This window comes from Mastigoproctus giganteus, chromosome 4 (genome assembly GCF_048544385.1).
Source record: "Mastigoproctus giganteus isolate SK-2022 chromosome 4, ASM4854438v1, whole genome shotgun sequence".
NCBI lineage: Eukaryota > Metazoa > Arthropoda > Arachnida > Uropygi > Thelyphonidae > Mastigoproctus > Mastigoproctus giganteus.
In genome coordinates this window covers 40,892,646-40,911,226 of record NC_143578.1, presented here as the reverse complement: position 1 = coordinate 40,911,226, position 18,581 = coordinate 40,892,646, and the positions used below count along the sequence as shown (strand labels likewise).

Sequence of the window (18,581 nt, the reverse complement as noted above, 5' to 3'; positions counted from 1 at the left end):
TGTCTCACCAAGATGAAAATTACGGCATACTCGCCTAATGTTGAGAGACTTGCTCAAGAAGTTCAGCAGCAAAAGGCACATTAATTCCTACCTAATCGGATGTTTTTTTTCAGTATTAATAAATAATATTTCAAAAAATATAATTTTTAATATAACACCTTGAGCTGAGGTGTGGCTCTTCGGATTTTTTTTTTTTTTAATTAGATCAAAAATGGCTCTTCACTCAAAAAAGGTTGCCGACCCCTGCTCTGGCACACGTCGGGACCTCTGTACGTCTAGACTCTAGACGCATCTCTGAACGGTCCAGGTTACGTGTCCATCTTTGCAGACCATCTGCATCCCTCCATGGTCATCGTGCACCCACAGGCCAATGGACTCGTCCAGCAGGACAATGCGCCTCCTCACAGAGCCCTGGTAACTATAACATGGTTCGAAGAGCATTCCGCAGATTTTACCACCTTGGAATGGCCTCTCTATTCATTGGACATGAACTGTGTGGAGCATCTTTGGGATGCTGTGGAAAGGTCTGTTCGAGCTTTGGATCTTCTACCCAGGAATCCGACGGAATTATGGACCGCGGTGCAGCAAGCATGGATGGAAATACCTGTAGAACGCTTTCGTGAACTAGTGGACTCCATGCCTCGCTCTGTGACTGCGGGCGAAAGGTGGGCCTACCCGTTCCTAGGTAGGTATCCCATGATTTCTTTCCACTCAGTGATTAATGAATTATGACCACCCCATCCGTAATGGGCTATGCTGCATAGCTCGCAGTATAAAAAGCTGAACGGCCTCGTACGTTAGAGCAGTAGTAATTTGCATCTCGTCATGAAAGTCAAAGCGGTAAAGTAGCAGTTTTGGGATGTAGCAAATATATCGCGGAGTTTCAAAAGGTCCTGATTGTGGGAACTCGTGGTTTGGGAGCTTCCATATCGGAAACAGAACACCTTGTCGGTTACTCACCGCACACTGTGGTTAAGGTGGACAAAGCATGGTGTCGAACGGGTCAAACCACCTCTCGCCGACAGAACTGTAAGGGATTACGGAAGGTGGATGTTCGTCGTGAGTGAAGTTGCAGCGCGTTATACGAGTCAGCGGCAGTTCACTGTGCGAGAGTTGACGACCCAAGAGACACCCTTTCCTCACTACTGGTCATTGTCGACGGCGAATGCTGTGGTGTCGACAACACGTTGGTTGGACACTAGAGGACCAGAAACGAGTGTGCTGGTCGGATGAGTCCAAATACCTGTCCTTGAACTATATATAATGATCTACGTTAGTAAGTTACATTTTTAAAAGCATCTGCTATATTGATGACACCAATATAGCAGATGCAACTTAACAGCTGTTGTACATGAGGATGATTTCTTTTAAAAAAGTGTTAAGTTTTTTAAGAATCTTGTTTCGGATGAGTCCATGGTAAAACCAAATATAATCAGTCCAAGTTTCTTAAAAGCCTTGGTTCAGATGAGTCAGATGAGTCCAAATACCTGGCGAAACATGCTGATGGATGCCTTCTTGTGTGGTGCAAATAACATGAGTCTATGTCCCATCGTGCTTGGTTGGGACATGTTTTTCTGGCAAGAACTAGGACCCTGGTGCGTATGGACCAACGTTTCACTGGTGAGATCTACCGGCAGCTTTTAGGAAACCATATGCGCCCTGCCATTTTGCAATTTTTTCCTGGACAAAAACGGGATCTTCTAAGACAATAATGAGCCTTGTTATCGGGCTCGACCCTGCACGAGGGCTGAAGGAAGCCAATCAAGATGGGTGAAGGGTGAAGGTATTACCCATCTTGATTGGCTTTCAAAACCTGTGTGATGTTTTGGAATGGAAAGTGAGGCGTATGGACACGTAACCATCATCTATTCGGACACTGTGGAAAGCCTTACAGGCAACATAGCTGCAGATACCTAGTGGAGTCAATGCATAGTAGAATAGCGACTATTATCCTTACGAAAGGTGGCCCAGCACGGTATTAGGTAGGTTGTCACAATTTAGTGATCACTGAGTGTATATATGACTCGTTAGTAGTGGCGTACGTAGAATTCGGGGAAGAAGACACAGTTAGAAAGAAATAATATATACTTCTATCAAAAGTAATGGGACATTTGTAGCTGAAAAATCCAGAATAACTCACAGCGAAAATTCTACTCCCGAAGCCTGAGATTGGCTAACTGCAACCTCTATTGAAGAAGTCTATAGAAATTCCTCCAAGCTGTGACAGGTCAAAACGCCCAGTAAAAAGCGAGCGTTCTGACCATGTCCTCATTGTGCATTCTAATTCATCCCAAAGATGTTAAAGTGGGTTGGGATTGACCTCTATAATGGAAACTGCAAAGTTTCGATGTTATTCTCTTTAAACCACGCATAGTTCTGTTTATACTCCGGCACGAACAATAGGTTGGAGGAGTTTACGTTGATAAGAATACAATCATTAACAGTATTTAGCAGTCAAGTAGGCTTGAACCACAGTCAACTCAAATGCGTGTGCTGCTGCACTACTGTGTTCTTGGTGGACGATGTTAGGGGAACTTTCATGTGTTTATGTAGGGTAAACAAAATTGCCCAGGACATTAATATAGGATGCAGAATTCATGGTATGCTCTGCCACCACTGAACACAGTCTATGGCTTAAGGACTGCATCTGTATACTTATTGTAAAAACACTTACGAGTTTGCCTATGGCCACTTGCAGCTCCAAACTCAGATTCTATAGTCTGATGATGGAATAGGTAACCATCCGCCTAAAGGTGCATTTGTTACTATCAATCAGTATTTTACTCCTCCTCCTTGGTAGTTTCTTGGGCTTAGTGTCACCTCTGATACGCCGACATTTTCCTAACATGACATCCAGCTGTCATTCACTTCTGAAATTCTGTTTGCTCTTTTTGTGTTCTCAGAGTGGAATAATGTGTGAAATGAAATCTGGGCTATTTAGTGGGAATTCACTTCAAAGATTTAATTCATGCTGGCATTTGTCCTTTGTGCGCGCGAGAGTGCGTCTTTTTGAGGAGGAGATCGTGCGTTTGTGCTAATGAGGGGGAGTGCCATCTTTTTCCTTATTATTATTATTTTTTATTTTTTTTATGATCCGATTTCAACTTGAACATTGGATATTCCGGAAGTCAGGCAGCAGAATTACGCCTTCCCAAGTAGAGCCTAATGTTCTAGCTATTTTATGATTTGTTACCATGATTCTCCCCTCTACAGATGGAAGTTTGTTCCAACGATAAATTACTCGCTGGCTAAAGGCAAATTTCCAGAAATAGCTATTTTGCAACCATCTTTCTTCAATTCCAATTTATGTTCCCTCAAGTGCATAATCTAAGCAATAGGAAGAATTCCATCAGCATTGAGCTTGCTCAAACAATTCAACGCCTTATACACCTCAATCAGATCACCTCGCAGGTGCCTAGTCTCCAGGCACGACAATTTGCAGAACAGAAGCCCTTCTTAGTAAGATCAACCCTTTATTCAAATGTAGAGAAAAAAAGATGCAGGGTATTTCAGAGACTGCTGGGAGTCATTGCGGATCAAGTAAACACATGGGTTGTGTTAGGGTAGCTAAGAATAGGAACAGGTGCATGTATACTTGCACGTACACCAATGCTAGGAGTTTGGTAAATAAATTTGATGAATTTGAGATATTGCTCAAAGCATCAAAGGCAGATATTGTGGGGATTTCAGAGTCGTGGTGTCACACAGATATAAGGAATGCAGAACTGGAATTTGGGGAGTGCAATGTGTGCAGAAAATATAGACAGGATAGGATGGGAGGAGGGGTTATGCTATTAGTTAAGAAACACATAAAATCCAAGGAAGTGAAGCCAGTCGACATCGCTGGACAGTGCAGTGTCGAGTCAGTTTGGTGTGACATAAGCATTGGGAGATCAAAATTGAGAGTAGGAGTGTGCTATAGGCCTAATGACTCTGATGAGTATAATAAGAAACTGTACAAGGAAATAGAGTGGGCCAGTAAATCAGAGAGTCTTATAATGGGGGATTTTAATTTCCCAGGTATTGACTGGAATTTGTGAGTTGGTCACTCACACACTACCAAGGCTTTTGTGGATTTATTGGATGATTGTTTTCTACATCAGCATGATCGGGAGGCAACTAGAGAGAGTAATACTCTTGATTTGATTATCAGTAGTGATTCTTCATGCATTAAGAATCTTCAGATAAAGGAACCACTAGGTGGCAGTGGGACCAACGGTGGGACCAACTGATGATGTTACCAACAGCAAATTCAAAATGGGAAGCATTCAAAGAACTTATCTTGGAAGCTACTAGGCTTTACATACCAACTGAGAAATATTGTTCAAGGTTTAGGTCTAAATGGATGTCATGATAGATATAAGCTGGTCTGTAACCAAGTCACAAATGAGATTAGGCAGGCAAAAGCAGATTATGAGAAATCCTTGGCAAAGGATGTAAAGAAAAACAGCAAAGAGTTCTTTACCTATGTAAACTCTAGAAGGAAAGGGATGAATCAGATTGGTCCACTGGATATTGATGGTTCAACAGTTGAGGATCTTGCTCAGGTGGCTAGCAAACTAAACGAATATTTTGCATCGACATTCACACATGAGGAGTTATTCAGCGAGGGGAATGCCAGAGGTGTATTCAACTCTGGCAGTGAGGTAGATGATTTTGTAATAACTGAGAGGAAAGTGGAAGAGAAATTGTTGAAGATAAATATAAAAAAAACACCCGGGGTGGATGGGATCTATCCAGTTATATTAAAGGAGGCAGCAAAGGAAGTAAGCAAACCCTTAGCTTACTTACTTTTTTTAGCTAAGCAAACCATTAGCTTACTTCCATTTTAGGACATAATTATGAGGGCTTTTTTGGACTAAGAGGAGGTACCCATGGACTGGAGATGTGCAAATGTGACCCCAATTCACAAAGGAGTACAAGGCTGACACAAGTAATTATAGACCTGTGAGTTTAATTTCTGTTCCAGGAAAATTAATGGAGGCACTGGTTAAAGAAGCACTGCAGGATCATCTAGACAAGACTTCAGTTATAGCTCGGACACAGCATGGTTTTGTTAAGGGAAAGTCTTGCCTGACCAATTTGATTGAATACTATGATGTAGTCACACAGGAACTGGATGCAGGGAATAACTTTGATATTATATATTTGGATCTTATAAAGGCTTTTGATACTGTTGCACATGGAAGACTGCTGAACAAATTGTAGCAATGTGGCACTGGAGGCAAATTGCTGCTATGGATAAAGGGATGGTTGAGGGGGAGAACACAGAGAGTGGTAATCAATGGACACTGCTCATCGTGGACTAATGTTATTAGTGGAGTCCCTCAGGGTTCAGTGTTGGGTCCATTATTGTTTTCTGTATTTATAAATGATATTGATGGTGGTATATCAAGCTTAATGTCCAAGTTTGCAGACGATACGAAGGTTGGCAGGGTTGTTAAGGACACTAATAACAGTACGCTGCTGCAACAGGATCTGGAAAGGTTGAGCAGATGGGCTTAGAGGTGTTAGTGTAGTACCACAGAGCAAACTCTGTGGTACTACACTGACAGTGGCAGAGAACGAAAAGGACCTGGGGGTAATTGTGCAGGCAGATATGAAGTTCTCTGAGCAGTGCAGATGGGCTCCAAGAGTAGCTCATGGTGTATTGTCAATGATATACAGGAATTTTTCTAGCAGGGATAAGGAGGTGATTATTCCCTTGTATAAGGCAATGGTCAGGCCACACCTTGAGTACTGTATACAGGTCTGGAAGCCTCATTTTAAGAAGGATGTAGAGCTGCTGGAACGAGTACAGAGAAGGGCAACAAAATTAGTGAATGGAACAAAGGATTGCTCTTACGAAGAAAGGCTTAAGTTTTGCAAATTACAGTGTCTGGAGACTAGGCACCAGCGAGGTGATCTGATAGAGGTGTATAAGGCCTTGAATGGTTTGAGCATGCTCAATGCTGATGAAATTCTTCCTCTTGCTTAGAATAATCACATGAGAGAGCATAAATTCAAATTGAGGAAAGACAGATGTAGGTTAGATGTGCGGAAGTTTGCCTTTGGCTAGCGGGTAGTTGATTGGAGGAAAAGACTTCCATCTTTTGTTGTAGAAGTTGATAGCCTAAATAAATTTAAGGCTGAGCTGGACAGGTATTTGGAACGAACGGAGAGGTGAAATGGGAGCAATTTTTTTTTTTTTTTTTTTGGCTGATGCTGCATAAGCTTGCTTTCCTGCATCATATGACCCTACTAATGCTAATGCTAATGCTGTTCCCCTCATCAATCTCGTTGTCCCTCTGTGTACTCGTTTCAGCAGTTCTACATCTTTCCTAAAATGAAGCCCCAGAGCTGTATGCAGTGCGCAAGGTGGAAAAGATCTGAGTTCTAATCCCGTCGATGATGGGAGGAATTTTTATGAGTCTTTTTCACAGTGTGACGAGTTAGTTGGTCTCAGGATGGTTTTTCTCCCTGAAAATCGGGATTTTCGTCCAGCAAACAGAAAATCGAACTCAGGACACATGAACCGATGCTCCTAAAAAAACCTAGCAACAGCATCATTGTGTAGCCTGATCATTACCTTATACAACGGGATAATCACCTCCTTATCCTGCTAGTAAAATTCCTGTATATCACTGACAAAACTCCATGAGCTGTTCTGGCAACCTGTGTGCACTGCTCAGAGAACTTCATATCTGACTGCGCAGTGACCCCCAGATATTTTTCATTGTCCAGTACCCTGAGTGTAGTACTTCATGGTTGGTACGTTACTCTGGAGTTATTGTTACCCATATGCAGTACTTCGCATTAGTCAATGTGACTTTTCTGTGATTTTTCGTAATCTGCCTTCGTAGTAGCATACTGTCATTTCTGCCATTAAAAATTCTGCCAACCTTTGTATCATCAGCAAAATTGGATATTAAGCCTAATTTGCCTTTATTAATATCATTGACAAATATAGAAAACCACACTGAGCCTAACACCGAACCTGAGGGATTCAACTAATAACATTTTAATAACATTAGACACACACACACACACGACAAGCAGTGTCCATTAATTTCCACTCTTTGTCTTCTCTCACTCAATTATCCCTTAATCCACAGCAGCAACTTGCTCTTAAAGCTACACTGCTCCAATTTGCACAGCAGTCTTTGATGTGCAACAGTATCAAAAGCGTTCCTGAAATCCAAGTATATAATATCAAATTATTTTTTGCGTCCAGTTCCTTTGTGACCACATCGTAGTATCCAATCAAATTGGTCAGACAAGATTTCTCCTTAACAAACCCATGCTGTGACTGAACTGTAACTGCAGTCTTGTCTAAATGATCCTGCATTACTTCTTTAACCAGCGACTGCATTATTTTCCTTGGAAAAGAAGCTAAACTAACAGGTCTGTGATTACCTTTGTCACCCTTTGATCCCCACTTTGTGAATTGGGGATACACTTGCACATTACAGTCTGTGGGGACCTTCCCTGAATCCAAGGATGCTCTCATAATTATGGCTGAGTTTGCTTACCTCATTTGCTGCCTTCCTTAATAGAATTGGATAGATCCCATCCACCGCAGGTACCCTTCTTATGTTTAACTTCAATTTCTCCTCCACTTTGCTCTCAGTTATTACAAAATCATTTAGCTTCCTGTTAAGAGTTTAAAAAAACATCTGGCCTCGACTTCCCTACAGAATTCCTCATGTGCGAATGTAGATGCAAAACATTCATTTAGTTTGTTAGCTACCTGAGCATTCATCAACAGCCGAACCCTCGATATCAGGTGGACCAATCTGGTTCATCCCCTTCCTTCTAGAGTTTACATAAGTAATGACGTCTTTGCTGTTTTTCTTTGCATTCTTTGCTAATGGTTTTTCGTAATCTGCCTTCGTTTGCTTAACCTCTTTTGTGACTTGATTACAGACTAGCTTATATCTACTGTTCCCTTCTGTGTCACCTGATAATTTATATGCATCCCATGCATTTTTCTTCTCTGCCACGAGTCTCATTAGTTCATCTGCCATCCATTTAGGCCTAAACATCGAACAGTATTTCTTAGTTAGTATGGAAAGCCTAGTAGCTTCCATGATTAGTTCCTTGAATGCTTCCCATTTAGAATTTACTGTTGGTAACATCATCAGTTGGCGACACTGTATAGAATTTAAAAACTGTCTGAGACTACTGTAGTAACCTTTACGAAAACAAAAACCCTTCCATTTACCCTAGATGGTAGTTTCACCTTTAAGTAAATCCCATATCAGTACACTGTGATAACTGCCACCTAGTGGTTCCTTTATGTACAGACTCTTAATGTATGAATAATCACTACTGATAATCAGATCAAGAGTATTACCCCCTCTGTTTTCCTCTCGAACATGATGAAAACAGTTATCGAATCAATCCAAAAAAGTCTTGCTAATGTGCGAGTGACCAACTACAAGTTCCAGTCAATATCTGGAAAGTTAAAATCCCCCATGATATGACATTCTGATTTACTGGCCCACTCTGTTTCTCTGTACAGCTGTTCATTGTACTCATCAGAATCATTAGGCCTATAGCACACTCCTCTCTCATTTTGCTTTCTCAATGCTTGTCATGTCAAACTGACTCAACATTGCATTGTCCACCCACATCAACTGTATGTACTTCCTTAGATTTTATGTTTCTTAACTAACAGCATAATCCCTCCTCCCTTCTTGTTCTGTTTGTCATTTCCGTACACATTGTACTTCTCATGTTCAAATTCTGCCTCCTCACCACGTCTCCGATATCCCAACGATGTCCGCATTTGATGTCTTGACCAGAACTTCGTATTCAAATTTATTTACTATGCTCCTAGCAATGAACAAAAACCAAGATGGGTGATTATCATCAGAGATGATCCCCATATCTCGGTTCCTGGAATTCGATTTGTGGTTTAGTATTAATATAGACATGAACCGTATGAATGAATTACTGGCCAGAGATACCATGTTAACAAACTCTAATGCAACGAAATATAAATGGCGGGTGGACCCGTATCAGTGCCAGCTTTATATCGGTAAAAACAATAATATGGGGTCACTTGCCACAATGTGTTAGTCATTTATTGCATAAAATTTTTCTTAAAAATAAAAACCTTGAGAAATTTGGCAGTTGCATCATTTTACTTACGAAGAGGGGAATCACTTAAGTCTCCAGAATTTTGTTTTTCTCATATAAAAGACGTTAGCCAAATGCGCAAAGAGTCAGTCATGTGCCTGTATACAACATAACAGACATGGCAGCATTGCTGATCAAGTTCGTTTGATGTTTGGCAAGTCTTTGAAAACGACAGCTCCGTGGGCCAAAAGGCTGGTTTGCATTAGCGGATCATACCTCACCCTACACAATTAATAATAATAATAATATGGCTAAAATAAACACTGCAATCGTTTTATATTATTGCTTCATTAATAGATATTTTAATAATAAGTTTTTCGAGACTTTTAGACCATTTATTTCCTTATTTAAAATGAGAATAAGGACAGGTACAGTTTCATTGTAATGCCATCTCGTGAGATTACTTTGCACAAAAACCAGGGTTGGTGACTAGTATTAGAAATGATACCCATATCACGGTTCCCGGAGTTCGATTTGTATGTCTTAGTATTAGTATTACAATGGCTAAATAACTCAAGGAAGCGGGCTTTTCTGCATCTGCCAAAAAAGAAAAAAAAAAAAAAAAATTCTATTATTCATACCTTATTCATATCAGAAACTGTCGACCACCACTGAAGGTAATTGTAAGCAATCTCCATTTGCGAAAATCCTGTATATCAAGACATCAAGTTTCTTCTTAGCCGTCTCTTTACATTACGTCGGAAATTTCTTGTCTATCTGACCGAATCGTAATCTCTAAATTTTTTTTCGTCCTGGACGACTTCTAACTCTTTTATCAGGGCGCCACCGCTACACGCGGATCCTTTTGTTCGCTCCCCAAACAGAATCTTGACTCATTAAAGACAATCTGTTGTTATTCTTCATTCCAATTTATTCTATCCCTACAACCTCAAAGTCCTGAATACGATGAGATGTGATGAGGTAAAGTTGATAACCTCTGCCAGTGGTCTGCTAATGATTTTCCTAATATTGGATGTACCAAAGATGGATTCACATAATATTTAATATTTTTTGAGAGCCAGATCTGTCGGCCTTTATCTGCTGGTAAATTTACCGGTCCCCATACTCCGGTGTTTGTTTGGATGTTTTAGAACCTGCAGAACGGCTTCTGGTGTGTGTTCTGCTATTCACGGTGCAACATTGACTAGTTGCTCTAGGAACTTGCCCAACATAAACAGCAGTTTACCAGGTGTACCATCCATGTTCCCGAAGCTAGACTGTGCGAACTTAGTGTATGCTGCTCATAAAAGTAGTTGGACATCTTAAAAGAATTTCCTATAATTTTGACTTACCAATATTCAGTTTTCTTTTGCTACTAATAACAGCACCTGTTACAATTACCACTCCGATGGCTTTGTAGTATTAGCATTAGTTTTCTGACTTATGCATAGCCAAAAAATAAAATGAAATAAATAATAAAAATAAAAACAAAAAACAATAAAAATAAAATTCGACAACCCGCTGTCTATTGATTGGTGAACTTCATGAGATGCAGTTATCTGTTATTCCCTGAGATTTTATATTCGTTTCTCTCCCAGGAGAGAGAGAACAGACCTTTCTCATTCATTTCACTAAATTCCTTCAGCACCTTATACACCTCTACCAGATTTCTCCTTTGCTATTCACCCTCGCGGTAGCACAGTTGATATAATCGCCACCCTTTCCACATTGGATGGAAAAGACCCGAGTTCGAGTCTTGTCAATGATGCGAGGAATTTTTCACGGTCCTGTTTCATAACACGACTGAATTAGTCAGTTTGAGGAGAAGGTAAGATGGATTTTTCTCCCAGAAACTTGGATTTTTCTTGCAGAAAACGGGAAGATCGATATGATATCTAGTGCATATGAGTAAAGCATGGTTCAGCATATGAGCTATATTTGTGTGGTTCATATGCAACACAAATTTATAGTTTTAAATATTCTATAATTCAAATGTTTAATTAGATAAGGTTGTCATAATAACAACAGACATTCGGCATGAAAGAGTTTCAAATACAGCTATGACTTTTTGTGTTCGTTTATTAGAAATTAAAATAAAAGCTATTTGGTCCATAGATGAATCATGAATAGGGTACTTACCATTCCGGTATGGTCTTGGAAGTTGACAGTCAGTTCATTAGGATGCCGATCGACAATCGTCCTTAATTGATTGGACTCACAATTTCGACACGCTGATATAAATCCAGTATCCACTTTTGGCTGGCGATTCGGTTGTAATAAAGACAACGGTCGTCTAGGTGACTGGTTCCCCCCCTTTGTAGTTACCGTTCCAACAATTTGTCGATGTACAGAGATTCCTCCATCTCTACTCTGTTGAAAAGATCCAAAATTTCTGCGCATTGAATAATCTGAAGAACTACGTTGGATCATCATTGATCTGGTTGAACAAGATATTTGGGAGACTTCTACAAATTGAAATTACAAAGAAAATGAACGCATTCTGTGATTGGTCACATGCTATAAAATTAAACGCCACTAATTAAAATTTTAAGGGTGAATCAATAATGGTGGTAAATTTAGGAAATCAGCACTTTGAAGAACCAGTTTTTAATTCATAATAACTTAATCCTCAGCAACGATAGCTAACGCAATCATACACCGACACTTTCTCCGAGTCTTCTGCTAAATCTGCCTCACTCCCCGCTGCTTCGATGACACCCACATCCCCAGTAACTCTCCATGAATATGTTTGGCCCGCTGCTTCGCGCTCTAACTATCCTTCGTCATCATGCGTCAGTTGCCAACATCGACTCTTGGGAGTCACTTTTGAAAGTAGACAATTCGAACTAGGCCTCCATTTTTTTCCCCGTCTTTACCCCTCCCCCAGAAGAGAACTCACACATCGACTGGAGACCGACGCTGCAAAATTAATCTTAGACTCCTACCCTTTCTTCCTCCTCACCCAAAGAGCTTGGTTTATTTTGGTACGCATAAGGAGTACGTAGTAGAAAGAAAACTGTGACAAGTTTTGGTATAAAAAGAAATGAAAATAACATATTACGTTTGCCAGTTGGGCAAAGTTTAAACAGAAGATGGAGAAGATGGTGGAACAGGTGGTTAATAATTCCTGTATTTTTCGTAATGAGCTCTTTTGACACATCATTGGGGTGTGAAATTATTTTGGAGACCTATTATTATTTTCTGTTATTTCCCACTTTTAAAAATTAACTCGAAAACTATAGGGCGTATCGAAAAATGTTTTTTTTGCACTGTAATCGATATACGTAGGATTTTTTTTCTCCTCCAATTGACATTAGTTTTAAATTTTACCACCAGGGGCTAAGTGATTTATTCACTACAATAAATAAATAAGCTTTTATTTTACAAAAATGGGTCCATATTTTCTTTAATTAATTAATTTATCTATTTTTAATTCATTTACATACTTTAAAACTTTTATAAATACAGTACTTTAAAACTTTTATTAAAATTATTATACATTTATTCAAATGATTATATATTTTATTAAAATTATTATATATTTTATTAAAATTATTTAAAACTTTTATTAAAATTATTTGATAAAGATCGACCTTTCCCAGTTTTAAAATGTAATTCGAAAATTGTAGGTCGTATTGAAAAACAGTTTTTTTGAATTATAATCGGCATATGTGAAGTTTTGTTTTTTTTATTATTATTAAATAAAAATTAGTTTGGAATTTACCACCAGGGACCTAGCCATTTATTCCAATAAATATATCAGCTTTTACGTTCGTTATAAAAAGAATGACTGTGGAATCGAGTGAGTGCTTGTCATCAAGATACGAAATCTCAAAACTGTAGCCCTTACTTAAGTAACCAGTCAAGTTAGTTTCAAAACCTCTAAAGATAAAGCACTTTATCACAAGAATGGCAATAGTGTTATTGCAGCACTTCAGTGCATATCAGAGACAGATAAATCTCTGGTGGAGGCTTCCTTATTCCAGAGCCCTCGAGGGGTAGCACAGTTGGTAAACTTGCTGTCCTCCCCACAGGTATTTTCCATTCCGTGTGGAAAATACCTGTGGGGAGGAATGGAAATGGAAAATTCCCACAGGTATTTTCCATTTCCATTCCATTTCGAATTCAGGTATTTGAGTCCCGTCGATGACGTGAGGAATTTTTATGGGCCTTTTTGACAACGTGGCTGAGTTAGTCGGTCTCAGGTGAAGACAGCATGATTTTTCGTCCAGCAAACAGAAAATCGACCACAGAACAAGCGCAATTTAGACAGTATACGCAGAGCAATATGGCCTAGTGTCGCTGATACTCCTAAATCCGAACAAAACCTTGTTTGAGAAGAACTTTATTCAATATTTTATGGCGTTTCGAAGAAGCTTGCTTAACTATAAAGCCTGGAAGTGATCGGCCGTCAACATCAATAGAAGCGATTCAAAGAATTGAGGAGGTGTAGCAACAACAACTCTTTCAGATTTGAAGGACACAATCCATCTGAAGGTAGTGAAATTTCCACCGGAAATTCCGAAGGCAGCTGCGAGGAATACAATGCTCCTGTCTTGATTGTTTTTAGGAAATAATAGTGGACACATCAAGATTTTATCGTAAAGAAAGGCTAGTTAGTTAACTTTGTGTTAATTTTCTAAATTAATCACCCTGGTGATCAAATTTCAAAAATATATTTTTTTATTGTTAGAAAACTCCCACATGTACTGATTATAATGCAAAACACATTTTTCGATACGACCTATTTTTTTCGAGTTATTAACTTTTAAAAGTAGGAAAGGACTTTATAACCACACTTAATTAAAATTATGCCTCGCATAGCTTTCCGAGATGAAATTCAAAGAGCAATAATAATCATAATAAAATGTATCTGAGGGGAACAGAGCTAAAATTCTTCACAACGAATTTCCTTTAAGTCTTTTAAAAAGATTTAAACGGTTTAATGCCATTAATATTATCATCATTTCTTTAAAAGTGGGCATTCACGGGCCGATCTGCATATTTTGTCCGGTGGAAAACTGGAATAACATACGAGGAAATCCTCGATTGAAGAGGCATTTAAGAATTCCCCTGTCTCTGATCGAATTCAAACACTAATCTCTCCAAAATGCGACAAATGACGTATTTACCATACCATCACAGAGGCGTGATATGATGGAGTTTCTCAAGTTAGTTATTCAGTTACAAAGGTGAATACACACGCAAGCCAAAAAAAAAAAATACGAACTTATGTTAAGTATCGAATCGGGCCGCTTTTGTTTTTGAATAATAGCAAGTGTGCGAAGCGGCATGGATTCTATAAGATGTTTTAGTGCGTTTTGCTCTAATTGTAACCATTCTTCCAGCAAAAAATCGCGCAGCTGCCACAAAGTTGAAGGAGGAGGACTCAGTTGCCGAATAGCTCTCCAGCACATTCCACACATTCTGAATAGGATTGAGATCAGGTGAATGTGAGGGCCAGGTGCGCTGTTGCATTGTTGTCCATAAAGTGGCCACCACCTTTGGGATAAAAGTGCAATATTGCAGGGTGCAGTAGAGCTGATACAAAATTCAGGTATTCCCTGGATGACATTTGCTCTTCCACCGGTATCAACGGACCCAGTCCATGCCAACAAAATATTCCCCATGCCATGATACCACCTCCAGATGTTTGGGTTGCCTTAACTAGGTAAGCAGGATCCTTTGCTTCTTGAGGTTCTCGCTCCACTCTCTCTCTCTACCATCAGTGCAAAACAGAGTATATCGTAATTCATCTGACCACATGATTTTCTTCCATTGTTTCACTGTCCAATCACGATGTTCTGGGCAACACTGTAAGCAGATTTTTCTGTTTTTTTTTTTCTCTGAAACAAGTAGCTTCCGAATAGGCAAGCGAGTGCCAATACCCGATTTCTTCAATTCCCCGTGCAAGATACGAATAGAAATAGGACAGTTCTGGGCTTCGTTGAATTCGGATGTTATTTGCTGCACACTAGATGTCCAATTTTTCCTCATAGTCCTCCTTAGACAACGACGGATTTGCTCTTGAAGTATTGTTTTTTGCCACATTTACACCTTTGAGATGTGGAAGAACCGCTTGCTTTCCAGCAATTAAATACCTTTGAGATGGATGGTTTTGAGAAAGCAGTTATGTCTCTCGTTTCTTGAATCGCAACTTTCTTGCTAAACGTGTACCCACGATAGGACTTTTTTCAAAGTATGACAATCACGTTGTTTCCCCTTTCTGGCTTCAGAGTAACTGCAGTAGAACAGCCTGTGCAGTTTTCATAATCAACGAGGCAACACATAACCTACGTCACAGTTTCCTTTGCATTTATTTGCATTTCTTCTGTCTGTGACTGTCTTAATACAATTAGCTGTCTTAATACATTATTATGATAATTAGCATTAATATTATCTGACCTCTCCATTTCAAGCACCAGCTGCCACATGACTATGTTGGCTGTTGTAGGGTTTCAGGCGCATCAGCATCTTAGGCCACACTGCGCCCTATATAATATATCTGTAAATAGCGTGTGTTCTGTGGTTGATTTGCTGTTTGCTGGGCGAAAAATCAGATGTTTCAGGGGAAAAAAACAATTTCTGAGTCATCCTTGAGTCAGTGACAACATTGGAACTCAGGTATTTTTCACCCTACGTATGGAGGAGCTGATTATACCAACTGTGCTATCCACGAGGGCACGTAACTATACAGTATAAACTATCCTTTCTTCCGCATAGTTCGGGATGTTGCTCAAAGTACCACACGCCAAAATGATCTACGCTGCCTGCATCTAATGGCTTCACTAACGTAAGGGGCCATACAAAAATTGCGTAACGCAAGGAGGGAAGTCTGATAAAATGTTACAACGTGTTATGGCCGAGAGGTTGTACGCAATATATTTTCCATAACAGGTGATTCAAATCAAAGTATTTTGTTACCTAACAATCGGATGAGAATAATAAAAGCTGCCACAAAGTGCTCAAATGCTAAAACTTTCCCTTCCATAATTTTTTAATGGTCCTTAATAACATTAATGAAGTGAATGTGCCAATAGCCATAGCAATTGAATTTGGATTGCAAACAATCTACGCTATGCAATCACTTTCAATTCAGTTGGATTGCTTAACATATGCCCCGACGCAATAACTCATGCGGTTGAAAAGTCCATTCAACGCTCAATTAAGGTGTGAAATAGTTTATTATATCGTCCCTTCCTTAATCGAACCCAAGCCCTTTCCAGAGGCTTCTAACAACAGCAGTTGTAGCCGCTACTTTGTATCAATGGCGTATCCAGGTATAATAGTAAGGGGGCGTGGCAACCAGGGTTTTTTTTTTTTTTTTTTTTATATATACAACGCCTCCCGCCTTCTTTTTTCTTTAATTTTTGGGTTAAGGGGGAATATACCCCCTTTGCCCACACCTGAATACACCCCTGACCACTGTACTACTTCCGCGAGGGCCTTGAATTCGATGTTAATTAGAACTTAACGAAACATCGAAGTGTTTTCAGTATTGATCAATGAACAGTTCGCGTTACGCGGAACATAGGCGAAAACTGCTAGTCTGCTGCTGTGACACCAGTGCACGTGCAAACAGCCTTCCCGATATAGGAACATGGGCGCCAGAAGTGGAAGCTGACGTTTCATAAGTGCCCACAGTTGACAGATTATTTATAGTTCAAGTGCGCCTTCTTTTCTTAATGACTGACAGTGAGATAAAAGCATTCCTAGTGGTTCGGCTTCCTTTCGCTAGCATTTAAAGAATGTTTCGAAGTATACTTGGTAATGAGGAAAATTGTTCTCTCTGCTTACATGCATTATGTAGAAACATGACTAGTTACGTTGTACAGATGACACATGACTAGTTACGTTGTACAGCTTCATGTAAAATTGGGGTAAACGGATGCGAATGTTTAATGAAAAAAAAAAAAAAAAAAAAAAATCTGAAAGGCTGGGCCAGTCGTACAGTTAAGGGAACCTCAGTGAGAGGATTAATCGTGGACAACAAGTAACTGTTTCCTAGGTGGAGAGACCCATTCCTCTTTGTTTTAATTTTTACTCCGAAATTTCATGAGGGATCGGAAACTTTTTAAACTATAGAGATCCCTCACGATTGAGCGGATTAAGATAGGCAAACCCTCGCGATCGAAAAATCGTGAAGTGCATCGAAAAATCCTTAAAGTAACGGAAAAGGTGGGAAAGGTTTGCATTCTGGCGATTTCGAAAATACAAAACAATTTTTAAAACAACAGAAATCGAAATTGCGAATTGGTGACGAATTATGCATAAAAAAATATAAAGGTACTTAACTTTTTTGCCAGTAGGCAAAAAAGACCACAGTTGAGGCTTGACAAGCTTGAAGAGGGCGAGTTGTTGGAAGAACAAAACATGAATAGTGGAATCAACTTCTCCCTCCACTGCAACTTGTTGCAGTGGAGACAGAAATCTTTTTGCACTTGTTGCAGCATAGAAATTGGTTAAGAATTTTGATTGCAAGCTGTTTATCTGTATTTTTAATACCTTTAGTTCTTTAAAAGTAACATGACAGCAGCTTTGAGTTTACAACCCCCAAAACCAGCAAAGTGGCCTGTAAACACACTTACAGATGATAGACCATGTTAACCAGTGCACTATTGCTCCACCAGTCAATGTTCGAAAATTCTGCAAGACAAGAACTGTAATAAGTTTGCATCTTTTTACAAGCATTTTAATAACATAAAAGACACAAGGGTTAAAATTTTTGTAATTTTACAGTGGCAGACAAAAAACTGCATCACCTTAAAAAATAGTAATATTTGTAGTGAAACGTATAAGATATTGTTTGATTACAGTCATTTTATTTATCGCAAAGCTAAGTTATTGCATCAGATAACGCTTCTATCGCATCAGACAGTAATTGCAAAGTATTGCATCAGCCGTTTCTAGAAATATGGCATTGGAAGGATATACACGTTCATTAGTATCCTGTTTTGCGGAGGTGTAAGCATGGCTCCATATGTTCAGTTGACACCAAAAAAAAAAAGTGTAGCTGTTGCTCTGTCCCAGGAAGGACTTTCTACGCGTGTTATCACTGATAAAACAGGTTACCACCAGTCAACAATATCCCAGATGCTGAATTTAAAACATGAAACCAGTGATGTGAAGAGAAGACCTGGATCAGGTCTTCTCTTCACATCACCGTAAGAGAGTGACTACGCCTTCCCAAGATCGATATTTGAAACGGCTATGCCTTTGTAATCACCATGCTTGTGCTCCTAATCTAAAACTGGACTTTGAGATGGCCTCTGGTGTTGAAACAAGTGCACGAACTATCCAAAGACGGCTTTCGGAATGTGGTCTGCATGCCTATCGGCCCAAGAAGAAGCATTTGTTGATCCAACAAATGAGGAAGAAGCGACTTGCTTGGGTTAAAACGCATGTTTCATGGACAAAAGAGCAATGGGACACTGTCATCTTTTCTGACGAATTGAAATTCAACCTGCATGGCTTAGATGGGAAGCGATATGTCAGAAGACGAAAATCGGAGGCATACC

The 18,581-nt window shown here is 39.5% G+C and overlaps 1 protein-coding gene across 1 annotated transcript in view; it reads right to left on the bottom strand.

Moving 5' to 3' along the window:
- LOC150086647 (uncharacterized) overlaps nt 1-11,893 on the bottom strand; it is a 66,359-nt gene extending 54,466 nt beyond the window's left edge. The window contains exon 1 of the mRNA XM_090372665.1: nt 11,203-11,893. Within this exon, the coding sequence (XP_090228791.1) occupies nt 11,203-11,496 (294 nt within the window). The 5' untranslated portion in view covers nt 11,497-11,893. The remainder of the gene's footprint in view (nt 1-11,202) is intronic.
- Between the last annotated feature and the right edge of the window lie 6,688 nt (nt 11,894-18,581).